Below are 12612 nucleotides of genomic sequence, written 5' to 3'. Positions count from 1 at the left end.
TGAATGTCCTTGAGTTGCCCAGCCAGAACCCGGAATTGAACCCGATCGAACATCTCTGGAGAGACCTGAAAATAGCTGTGCAGCAACGCTCCCCATCCAACCTGACAGAGCTTGAGAGGATCTGCAGAGAAGAATGGGAGAAACTCCCCAAATACATGTGTGCCAAGTTTGTAGCTACATTCCCACGAAGACTCGATGTTGAAATTTATGCCAAAGGTACTTCAACAAAGTACTGAGTAAAGGGTCTGAATACTTATGTAAATGTTTTTTTTATATATATTTTTTTTAGGCAAATTAGCAAACATTCCTAAAAACCTGTTTTTGCTTTGTAAATATGGGGTATTGTGTGTAGATTAATGAGTAAAAAAAAAACGATTTAATCAATTTTAGAATAAGGCTGTAATGTAAAAAAAAAAAGTAAAGGGGTCTGAATACTTTCCGAAGGCACTGTATAATACTAATTGGAGTGTTTCGGACTTAAGTTTACTATGTTACGTCTACCCCTGAGTCCAGGTTGGACATTTGACAGCTATCAAGGTCCTCTGGGACTGGCCCATTATGAAGAGAGGAGAGGAGAGAGAATATACAGCATAACCGAGATAGCCTAAAGCAAAAATGTTTGTTTGAAAATTTGTAAATTGGATTTAGTGTAGGCATAGAGTTTATGTGTGTACTAGTGAATGTCATCATACACTATATAAACAAAAGTATGTGGACACCCCTTCAAATTAGTGGATTTAGCGATTTCAGCCTCACCCGTTGCCAACAGGTGCATAAAATCGAGCACACGGCCATGCAATCTCCATAGACAAACATTGGCAGTGTAACGGTCTTACTGAAGAGCTCGGTGACTGTGTGGCATCGTCATAGGATGCCACGTTTCCAACAAGTCAGTTTGTCAAATTTCTGCCCTGCTGGAGCTGCCCCCTGGTCAACTGTAAGGGCTGTTATTGTGAAGTGGAAACGTCTAGGAGCAACACCGGCTCAGTCGGGAAATGGTAGACCACACAACTTCACAGAACGGGACCACTGAGTGCTGAAGCGCATAAAAATCGTCTGTCCTCGGTTGCAACACTCACTACAGAGTTCTTAACAGTTTCTGTCAGCACAATAACTGTTAGTCAGGAGCTTCATGAAATGGGTTTCCATGGCCGGGCAGCTGCTTACAAGCCTCACATCACCATGCACAATGCCAAGCCTCACATCACCATGCACAATGCCAAGCCTCACATCACCATGCACAATGCCAAGCCTCACATCACCATGCACAATGCCAAGTCTCACATCACCATGCACAATGCCAAGCCTCACATCACCATGCACAATGCCAAGCCTCACTCAAGTGGAAAGCCTTCCCAGAAGAGTGGAGGCTGTTATAGCGGCAATGTTCCAACATCTAGTGGAAAGCCTTCCCAGAAGAGTGGAGGCTGTTATAGTAGCAATGTTCCAACATCTAGTGGAAAGCCTCCCAGAAGAGTGGAGGCTGTTATAGCAGCAATGTTCCAACATCTAGTGGAAAGCCTTCCCAGAAGAGTGGAGGCTGTTATGCACAATGCAATGTTCCTACATCTAGTGGAAAGCCTTCCCAGAAGAGTGGAGGCTGTTATAGCGGCAATGTTCCAACATCTAGTGGAAAGCCTTCCCAGAAGAGTGGAGGCTGTTATAGCGGCAATGTTCCAACATCTAGTGGAAAGCCTTCCCAGAAGAGTGGAGGCTGTTATAGCGGCAATGTTCCAACATCTAGTGGAAAGCCTTCCCAGAAGAGTGGAGGCTGTTATAGCAGCAATGTTCCAACATCTAGTGGAAAGCCTTCCCAGAAGAGTGGAGGCTGTTATAGCAGCAATGTTCCAACATCTAGTGGAAAGCTTTCCCAGAAGAGTGGAGGCTGTTATAGCAGCAATGTTCCAACATCTAGTGGAAAGCCTTCCCAGAAGAGTGGAGGCTGTTATAGCAGCAATGTTCCAACATCTAGTGGAAAGCCTTCCCAGAAGAGTGGAGGCTGTTATAGCAGCAATGTTCCAACATCTAGTGGAAAGCTTTCCCAGAAGAGTGGAGGCTGTTATAGCAGCAATGTTCCAACATCTAGTGGAAAGCCTCCCAGAAGAGTGGAGGCTGTTATAGCAGCAATGTTCCAACATCTAGTGGAAAGCCTTCCCAGAAGAGTGGAGGCTGTTATAGTAGCAATGTTCCAACATCTAGTGGAAAGCCTCCCAGAAGAGTGGAGGCTGTTATAGCAGCAATGTTCCAACATCTAGTGGAAAGCCTTCCCAGAAGAGTGGAGGCTGTTATAGCAGCAATGTTCCTACATCTAGTGGAAAGCCTTCCCAGAAGAGTGGAGGCTGTTATAGCGGCAATGTTCCTACATCTAGTGGAAAGCCTTCCCAGAAGAGTGGAGGCTGTTATAGCGGCAATGTTCCAACATCTAGTGGAAAGCCTTCCCAGAAGAGTGGAGGCTGTTATAGCGGCAATGTTCCAACATCTAGTGGAAAGCCTTCCCAGAAGAGTGGAGGCTGTTATAGCGGCAATGTTCCAACATCTAGTGGAAAGCCTTCCCAGAAGAGTGGAGGCTGTTATAGCAGCAATGTTCCAACATCTAGTGGAAAGCCTTCCCAGAAGAGTGGAGGCTGTTATAGCTGCAATGTTCCAACATCTAGTGGAAAGCCTTCCCAGAAGAGTGGAGGCTGTTATAGCAGCAATGTTCCAACATCTAGTGGAAAGCCTTCCCAGAAGAGTGGAGGCTGTTATAGCAGCAATGTTCCAACATCTAGTGGAAAGCCTTCCCAGAAGAGTGGAGGCTGTTATAGCAGCAATGTTCCAACATCTAGTGGAAAGCTTTCCCAGAAGAGTGGAGGCTGTTATAGCAGCAATGTTCCAACATCTAGTGGAAAGCCTTCCCAGAAGAGTGGAGGCTGTTATAGCAGCAATGTTCCAACATCTAGTGGAAAGCCTTCCCAGAAGAGTGGAGGCTGTTATAGCAGCAATGTTCCAACATCTAGTGGAAAGCCTTCCCAGAAGAGTGGAGGCTGTTATAGCAGCAATGTTCCAACATCTAGTGGAAAGCTTTCCCAGAAGAGTGGAGGCTGTTATAGCAGCAATGTTCCAACATCTAGTGGAAAGCCTTCCCAGAAGAGTGGAGGCTGTTATAGCAGCAATGTTCCAACATCTAGTGGAAAGCTTTCCCAGAAGAGTGGAGGCTGTTATAGCAGCAATGTTTCAACATCTAGTGGAAAGCCTCCCCAGAAGAGTGGATGCTGTTATAGCAGCAAAGGGGAGGGAGACCAACTCCATATGTTAATACCCTTGCATTTTGGAATGAGATATTCGACAAGCGAAGTGTCCATATACTTTTGATAATATCGTGTATTTGGAGGACAGATTTTCTTTTACAATTTGAAATGTACTTAACTGCTATAACTAACTAACTAACTAACTAACTAACTAACTAACTAACTAACTAACTAACTAACTAACTGCTCTGCAATATGAAACTGATGTTGGTCAGACAAAATGATTGTGTTCTTCTACTTTCCTGATGTCATTGGGGTTCATTGTAATAGTCCTAACATAACATAACTTGATGATACACAACAATACAGAGAGAGAGAACATTACCAACTAGTCAACTATATGGAGAGAAATAGCAGGTACATGTCAGGGTAAACCAGCAGTGGAGGGTTTGGGGGGGGGGTCACTGAAGCTTTACAAACAGTAATACAGTGAATCACACTATCATCAATGAGGCTATTACTATGCGGGCAGCCTACAGAACAGCAATGGGTGATGCAGAAACCACAGTATGGATTACAAACATAGAAACAGAAATCATTTCCCGCGGCCTCTTTTTACCTTGAGGTATTCGTTTTCAGAGCGGAGATCTTCTATTTCCCGCAAAAAATCCTCCTCGATTATCTCTTTGCTACATTCCAGTTTTATCAATTGTGCGGTGGTCGATGCTTTCTCATGTTTACTCCCCTCTCCTCCGTGAGCACCTGGTCCTGGAGCCTGAGACATGCCGCCTTTCCCAGCAGCCGCGGGGCTACCCTCCGCGGTGCGCAACGAACCAACACCACTACCGGCAGTAGCCCCTGCCGCTCTGGCCGCGTCTGACGCTGATGCTGCCGCCTGGACAGGATGATCAACCTGATCCCTGTCGCTGAACCCGGAGCCTCCCGACTCCCCATCGCTGCTTGCGGCCGCGGCCAGGCGCTGTTCATCGGATAGGGGTTCGGAGGGACAGTCAGAGAGATCGGAGCTACTGTCGGTCTGACTGACCCTGCTACCGAGGGGGGTAGCGCCGGTTGGGACGCGGATTGGGGAGCCAAGGCTGAGCGGGCCGTGGTGAGACGCGGTCAGCGTGGCTATTTTACTCTTCTTGGCTTTGAGGGCGAGGTGTGGACTGCTGGTGCTGCTGTCCGGGCTCGGTTTGCTGGCGCTTGCAGTGGTCGGTTTAGGTTCGAGCGCCGCATTTTGAATGACCTTAACCGTCTTCTTCGTGACTGTCGAAGACTTGGTGCTGTGACTTTTCACGGTGGCTGGTTTGTTATCCTTCGCTCCGGTTGGGGTGCGCCTGGATATGCGGCTTTGATTGGATGATAAGGCCACTGGGGAAGAGGAGTGCTGCTGCTTGGTGAGTTTGGGGGATTTTGGTACGATAGCCGCTGGTTTGGGCGAGGAGCGGACATCCTTCAGGAACGGCCTGGCCGGAGATGGTGCTCGGTTTAACCGTTTCTTCTCCAACTGGTGGTTTGGCGGTTTGGTGGGTTCGCTGGTCCCAGAGCCACTGGAACGATCCATATTACAACACTCCGACGATACCGGTGGAGAATATGTAGAGGACGGGAGGGGGTTGATAGATCAACAAATGATCAGTCCACGACACACATAAATAATACATTTGACAGCCAGCCGACAGCAGCAGAAACACAGCCCCTGTCTCCCCGTTGTTCTCATCACTCCCGGGATGCGCACCCCGGTCCTTTAGGCTATTCGCGGTTTTATTCCATTCGGTCTGATTAGGTAAATATCATCGGCTACATTCACCAGGTTGTCATTGTACTCCCCTCTACGGTACCGGCAGCCCGGTGGCTCCGCTCGGTCTCCTTGAAGGAATCGCTGAAATAAACGAGATTATTGTAGCCTAAATAAACCGATGCGACACAGATGGAATCTGCAGTGTTGCTAATTGTAAGGTTTGGATATAAATGAATCCAGTCGTATTGTTGGTCCCTGATACGACTCGTCCTCCTCCTCGCTCTCTGGGCCCCCGTCTGTCCGTGTGTCGGCTGCTCGCGGTCTTTTGCACCTTTCCCACTCCTTCCGTATATCTGACAAGGAAAATCTGCAATCGCTGCGGTATGTAATGACTAGACGGGATACATCTTTTGTCGGATTTGACTTTTCATAGCAGGTTAGAATTCACGCGGCAGGTTAGAATAATTAACGTAGCAGGTTATGATAATTAGGTTAAGGGTATGAAAATGGTTTTGGGCGATAGCTAAAAATGCTTAGTAATATTTATACTTTTGCGGTTCATTTGAATTTGACAAAAGCTGTATCCCTTCTAACCATGACCTTGCGGTCTCGAACCTGGCTGAAGCCTACCGTGGTTCCTAATGTAGGCGCATGCGCGTTGTTTCTCACAAAACCCCAATACACCCCTGAGTAGATGGTAATGTAACAACATACACTGAACAACAATATAAACGCAACAAGTCTTGGTTCCATGTTTCATGACCTGAAATAAAAGAGCCCAGAAATGTTCCATACGCACAAAAAGCTTATTTCTCTGAAATGTTGTGTAAAAATGTGTTTATATCCCTGTTAGTGAGCATTTCTCCTTTGCCAAGATAATCCATCCACCTGACAGGTGTGGCATATCAAGAAGCTGATTAAACAGCATGATCATTACACAGGTGAACCTTGTGCTGGGGGCACGTTTTGAGGCAGTGTGCAATTGGCAGTGCTGTTGCCAGAGAATTGAATGTTAATTTCTCTACCATAAGAGGCCAACTTTGTTTTAAAGAATTTGGCAGTACGTCCAACCGGCCTCACAACCGCAGACCACGCCAGCCCAGGACCTCCACATCCCGCGGGATCGTCTGGGGGTGGGAGTGCCTTGCTCCCAAGTGGGTGGGTCTGTCTCCCCAGTGGGCGGGTCTGTCTCCCCAGTGGGCGGGTCTGTCTCCCCAGTGGGCGGGTCTGTCTCCCAAGTGGGCGGGTCTGTCTCCCCAGTGGGCAGGTCTGTCTTCCAAGTGGGCGGGTCTGTCTCCCCAGTGGGTGGGTCTGTCTCCCCAGTGGGCGGGTCTGTCTCCCCAGTGGGCGGGCCCCTGCCCTCTCAGGCCCTCTCATCCCTGCACCCAGTCATGTAAAATCCATAGATTAGGGCCTAATTTATTTTATTTAAATTGACAGATTTTTTTTATTTTTATTTCGAAATGTTATCTTTATTTACAGTTTCCTTATATGAACTGTAATTCAGTAAATTCTTTGAAATGGTTGCCTGTTTTGTTTTATATTTGTGTTCAGTATATTTTCTCCACAACTATGTATACTTTTTTCTGTATTTTACAAAGTTTAAAATGTAAGCAGTAATTCAACAAGTAAAAAACAGAGCCCCATCATCATACAATAGTTTGCGTATAAATATACAGAGTACGTCTCACATTGGCACCCTATTCCCTATCTAGGGCATTACTTTTGACCGGGGTCCATTGGCACCCTATTCCCTATATAGGGCATTACTTTTGACCGGGGTCCATTGGCACCCTATTCCCTATTTATAGGGCATTACTTTTGACCGGGGTCCATTGGCACCCTATTCCCTATTATAGGGCATTACTTTTGACCGGGGTCCATTGAGTCCATAGTAGCCTTAGGGAATAGGGTGCCATTTGGGATGTAGAATATAACAACAGTCACACAGTACAAGATCATTTTATTTAACTTAGGCAAGTCAATTAAGAACAAATTCTTATTTTCAATGACTGCCTTGTTCATGGACAAAACGACAGACCTTGTCAGCTCAGGGACTCGATCTTGCAACCTTTCGGTTACTAGTCCAACGCTCTAACCACTAGGCTATCTGCCGCCCCTCCCCTCTAACCACTAGGCTACCTGCCGCCCCTCCCCTCTAACCACTAGGCTATCTCTAACCACTAGACTTGCTGCCTCCTCTACACTAACCCTAGACCCCTCCCCTCTAACCACTAGGCTACCTGCCGCCTCTACACTCTAACCACTAGGCTACCTGCCGCACCTACACTCTAACCACTAGACTACCCTGCCGCCCCTCCACTCTAACCACTAGGCTATCTGCCGCCCCTCCCCTCCCCTCTAACCACTAGGCTACCTGCCGCCTCTACACTCTAACCACTAGGCTACCTGCTGCCCCTCCACTCTAACCACTAGACTACCCTGCCGACCCAGAATACACACTGAACAAAAATATAAACACAACATGCAACAATTTCAAAGATTTTACTGAGTTACAGTTCATATAAGGAAATCAGTCAAATCAGTTGAAATTGGGTCCTAATCTATGGATTCCACATGACTGGGAATACAGATCTGCATCTGTTGGTCACAGATACCTTTAATAAAAAGAGGTAGGGGTTTGGATCAGAAAACCAGTCAGTATCTGGTGTGACCACCATTTGCCTCATGCAGCGTGACACATCTCCTTCACATAGAGTTGATCAGGCTGTTGATTGGGACCTGTGGAATGTTGTCCCACTCCTCTTCAATGGCTGTGGGAAGTTGCTGGATATTGGAGGGAACTGGAACATGCTGACGGACACGTCGATCCAGAGCATCCCAAACATGCTCAATGGGTGACATGTCTGGTGATTATGCAGGCTATGGAAGAACTGGGACATTTTCAGCTTCCAGGAATTGTGTACAGATCCTTGCAACATGGGGCCGTGCATTATCATGCTGAACATGAGATGATGGCGGTGGATGAATGGCACGACAATGGGCCTCAGGATCTCGTCACGGTATCGCTGTGCATTCAAATTGCCATCGATAAAATGCAATTGTGTTTGTTGTCTGTAGCTTATGCCTGCCCATACCATAATCCAAAGGGGCACTCTGTTCACAACGTTGACATCAGCAAACCGCTCGCCCACACGACGCCGTCTGCCCGGTACATTTGAATCTGGGATTCATCCGTGAAGATCACACTTCTCCAGCGGCCATCGAACGTGAGCATTTGCCCACTGAAGACGGCTCCGACGCTGAACTGCAGTCAGGTCAAGACCCTGGTGAGGATGTGGAGGTCCTGGGCTGGCCTGGTGACACATGTTCTGCGGTTGTGAGGCCGGTTGGAGGCGGCTTATGGTAGAGAAATTACAATTATATTCTCTGGCAACAGCTCTGGTGGACATTCCTGCAGTCAGCATGCCAATTGCACGCTCCCTCAAAACTTGAGACATCTGTGGCATTGTGTTGTTTGACAAAACTGCAGACTTTAGAGTGGCCTTTTATTGTCCCCAGCACAAGGTGCACCTGTGTAATGATCATGCTGTTTAATCAGATTCTTGATATGCCACAACTCTCAGGTGGATGGATTATCTTGGCAAAGGAGAAATGCTGACTAACAGGGATGTAAACAAATTTGTGCACAAAATTTGAGAAAAAAAAAGCTTTTTGTTCGTATGGAACATTTCTGGGATCTTTTATTTCAGGGACCAACACTTTACAGGTTGCGTTTATATTTTTTGTTAAGTATATTTCAAATAAAAATACAATAAAATGTGTCTGACAGTAGTTGGTAATAAATATATATAACTCTTTATTTTCCCTTCATTAGTTAAAGAATACCACAAATCCACTTTAAAAACATGCCAACTGTTATTATCTTCCAAATAACGAATTGATTAATACAAAACAGGGACAGGGTCAATTCCAATGGAAGTCAACGACTTCAGGAAATTAACTGAACAAGGGCATCTATTTTCAGTGACTTCTGGGTAGTCTGAAAAGGAGAAGATATTTATCTTAAACATTTTATTTTTTTTATTTTTTTTTTACACGCTTTGGATTTTAAAAACTCATATCACTTCCTGAATTAACTGACGCCAATCCCGATACAAAGTATAGTCTTTCGTCTTTAGAGGACACATATACTGTATGTCACAGAAGATTGCATTGTAAACAGTATATGTAATCTGACGCAGCACAGTATGGTAAGGCTTGTCTACAGGACAGAGATCATGGTTAATGCCATGTTAAATTGTTAACTGTGTTAGTGTACATTTGTTTAATATCTGATATCAATCTTCAATCAATCTTATAATATTTTAATTGATTGTTAGAATGGGAAGCACAGATCAAGAATCAATCTAAAACATGTAACCAGGAGTGGAATTGAAGGAAAAATCAAAATGGCTCAGTTACCACTGTCATAGTACTAGGAATTCAGCTCATTTTCCCCACCCAATTCCACCCTGCATGTAAACCAATACCACATGCACCCCAAAACTCAGCACAAACGCTTCCAAGTGAAAACCACAAACGCATGAACTTGCATGAACTCTAAAGACTTGAATCTGGTCCTAGAAGGGACCCCAATAATCAAGGTCCTAGAAGGGACCCCAATAATCAAGGTCCTAGAAGGGGCTGCTATAATCAAGGTCCTAGAAGGGACCCCAATAATCAAGGTCCTAGAAGGGACCCCAATAATCAAGGTCCTAGAAGGGACCCCAATAATCAAGGTCCTAGAAGGGGCCCCAATAATCAAGGTCCTAGAAGGGGCCCCAATAATCAAGGTCCTAGAAGGGACCCCAATAATCAAGGTCCTAGAAGGAGCGCCAATAATCAAGGTCCTAGAAGGGGCTGCTATAATCAAGGTCCTAAAAGGGACCCAAATAATCAAGGTCCTAGAAGGGGCTGCTATAAACAAGGTCCTAGAAGGGGCTGCTATAATCAAGGTCCTAGAAGGGACCCCAATAATCAAGGTCCTAGAAGGGGCTGCTATAATCAAGGTCCTAGAAGGGACCCCAATAATCAAGGTCCTAGAAGGGGCTGCTATAATTAAGGTCCTAGAAGGGACCCCAATAATCAAGGTCCTAGAAGGGACCCCAATAATCAAGGTCCTAGAAGGGACCCCAATAATCAAGGTCCTAGAAGGGGCTGCTATAATCAAGGTCCTAGAAGGGACCCCAATAATCAAGGTCCTAGAAGGGGCTCCAATAATCAAGGTCCTAGAAGGGGCTCCAATAATCAAGGTCCTAGAAGGGGCTCCAATAATCAAGGTCCTAGAAGGGACCCCAATAATCAAGGTCCTAGAAGGGACCCTAATAACCAAGATCCTAGAAGGGACCCCAATAATCAAGGTCCTAGAAGGGACCCTAATAACCAAGATCCTAGAAGGGGCCGCTATAATCAAGGTCCTAGAAGGGGCCGCTATAATCAAACAGAAAAAGATAACGGCGCTGGTTAAATGACAGTTATGTATGAAGTAGGGACCCCTAGACACTAATCTAAAAAGGTCCATTTGTGTCTATTCCTCCCTAATTGCTCAAGGATTAGGACAGGTGAGTTACGTGTCATTGAATCAGTGCATTAGTGTATTTGACTTAGTTGTACTGACTAGCCAATCAGCAGTGACCATTGGGGTTAGTAATAACAGTTTACTGAACAGGTATCAGGGTCAGATATATCACTGGACAAAATCTTTAGGTGCATAAATTAGCCAATCGATGATAAATAATACAACTGGCAGACAAAGGTCTTTATTTATTTTTTTAGATCAAGCAACTATTATTCTCTCGGGGTTTAGGATTCTGTGTCTTCTTACGTAAAGCCTGTTAGCTTACTTCAAAATATATTTTTTAGCATATTGACCTAAAACATTATGCGCATATTGATAAAACATGTTGGAATCCCAATTTAAGCAAAGACCAATGTGAGCGACACTCTTCTTTCAGTTGGTTGGTAGGCTTCAGATCTTAGGTTTATCTTTCAAACATTACTATGACAACTAGCTAATCTGGGCAGGATGGACTCTCTAACTGGTCTAAAACATCATTAACTGGTTGGGGTTTGATCCATGTAGACCGACAGCAGATGTAGACCTAGGCATTGAGGTTAATAGTTCATTATATATCAATCCATGAGTCAAGTTAAGGTCAATTCCGGGGTCAATCTCAATACTGTTTGTGCAATTTGCCACCACCAAGCCTTTCCAACAACAATGGAATTTAACAAAAAAAAAATCTTATTAGCGTTCGTCTTTCTAAATTCAGCGCAGAATTTTTTTTTTTTTTTTAATTTTATCTTTATTTAACCAGGCAAGTCAGTTAAGAACATATTCTTATTTTCAATGAAGGCCTGAGAACAGTGGGTTAACAGCCTGTTCAGGGGCAGAACGACAGAGTTGTCAGCTCGGGGGTTTGAACTCGCAACCTTCCGGTTACTAGTCCACTAGGCTACGCTGCCGCCCCAACATTTGATAACATCTTTATGGAGGGATCACCTTTAAGTGATAGTCCGAACCATGAAAAACAGTCCCAGACCTCTTTATTCCTCCTCCACCAAACTTTACAGTTGGCACTATGTATTGGGATGGTGAAGATGTGATTCATCACTCCAGAGAACCCGTTCCCACTGTTCCAGAGTTTCAATCGCAGTGAGCTTTACAGCACTCCATCCGACGCTTGACATTGCGCATTGGTGATCTTAGGCTTGTGTGCGGTTGCTCAGCCATGGAATCTCATTTCATGAAGCTCCCGACGAACAGTTATTACGCTGACATTGCTTCGAGAGGCAGTTTGAAACTCGATAGTGAGTGTTGCAACCGAGGACAAACAATTTTTATGTACAATGTCCTTCAGCACTCGGCGGTCCCGTTCTGTGGGCTTGTGTGGTCTACCACTTCTCGGCCGAGCCGTTGTTGCTCCTAGAAGTTTACACTTCACAATAACAGCACTTACAGTTGACCGGGGGCAGCTCCAGCAGGGCAGAAATTTGACAAACTGACTTGTCGGAAAGGTGCCATCCTATGACGGTGCCACGTTGAAAGTCACTGAGCTCTTCAGTAAGGCCATTCTACTGCCAATGATTGTCTATGGAGATTGCATGGCTGTGTGCTCGATTTTATACACCGGTCAGCAACGGGTGTGGCTGAAATAGCCAAACCACTCATTCGAAAGGGGTCTACATACTGTTGTGTATATAGTGTAGCTCTTGTCTTCATAGTGACTGTACGTAGCTACCTCCTCCTGTCTTCATAGTGACTGTACGTAGCTACCTCCTCCTGTCTGCATAGCGACTGTACGTAGATGCCTCAAAAACTACACTACCCATCAGCCACTGCACTTCTGTCCACACCAAAACAGAAGAAAACAGACTGAAACAGGGGACTAACTGAATTGTCCAATCAGAAAACCTTGTCTCCGTTGCAAAAACGTTTTGCTACGTTGTGCACTAATGAATAGTACTGATAGGATTCAACATTGAAACAAGGTTTGTTTTTATTCATCATTATTAGTGCTGCTAACTAATTTAATACTTTATTTTTACACTTGCCGCCCCCCCCCCACACACATTTTAGCATAGGAGTTTAACTAGCTGTCATGGATTATAGTGCAAAACATTACAATGAACAAACAG

General features: G+C 45.3%; 2 protein-coding genes across 2 annotated transcripts in view; one reads left to right on the top strand and one right to left on the bottom strand.

Annotated features, from left to right (window-relative positions):
* LOC118377712 (microtubule cross-linking factor 1-like) overlaps window positions 1-5299 on the bottom strand; it is a 171516-nt gene extending 166217 nt beyond the window's left edge. Inside the window, exon 1 of the mRNA XM_052477387.1 lies at window positions 3847-5299. Within this exon, the coding sequence (XP_052333347.1) occupies window positions 3847-4794 (948 nt within the window). The 5' untranslated portion in view covers window positions 4795-5299. The remainder of the gene's footprint in view (window positions 1-3846) is intronic.
* A 4042-nt stretch (window positions 5300-9341) lies between these two features.
* Window positions 9342-10445, top strand: LOC127911126 (uncharacterized). The gene is made up of 2 exons (XM_052477386.1): window positions 9342-10010; window positions 10065-10445. Exons 1-2 carry the CDS (start codon window positions 9528-9530, stop codon window positions 10443-10445), a joined length of 864 nt encoding a protein of 287 aa, XP_052333346.1. The 5' UTR covers window positions 9342-9527.
* Window positions 10446-12612: the final 2167 nt, after the last annotated feature.

Source organism: Oncorhynchus keta, chromosome 23 (genome assembly GCF_023373465.1).
Source record: "Oncorhynchus keta strain PuntledgeMale-10-30-2019 chromosome 23, Oket_V2, whole genome shotgun sequence".
NCBI classification, from domain to species: domain Eukaryota; kingdom Metazoa; phylum Chordata; class Actinopteri; order Salmoniformes; family Salmonidae; genus Oncorhynchus; species Oncorhynchus keta.
Note: the sequence above shows the minus strand (reverse complement) of the source record. Positions and strands in the feature narration are given on the sequence as shown.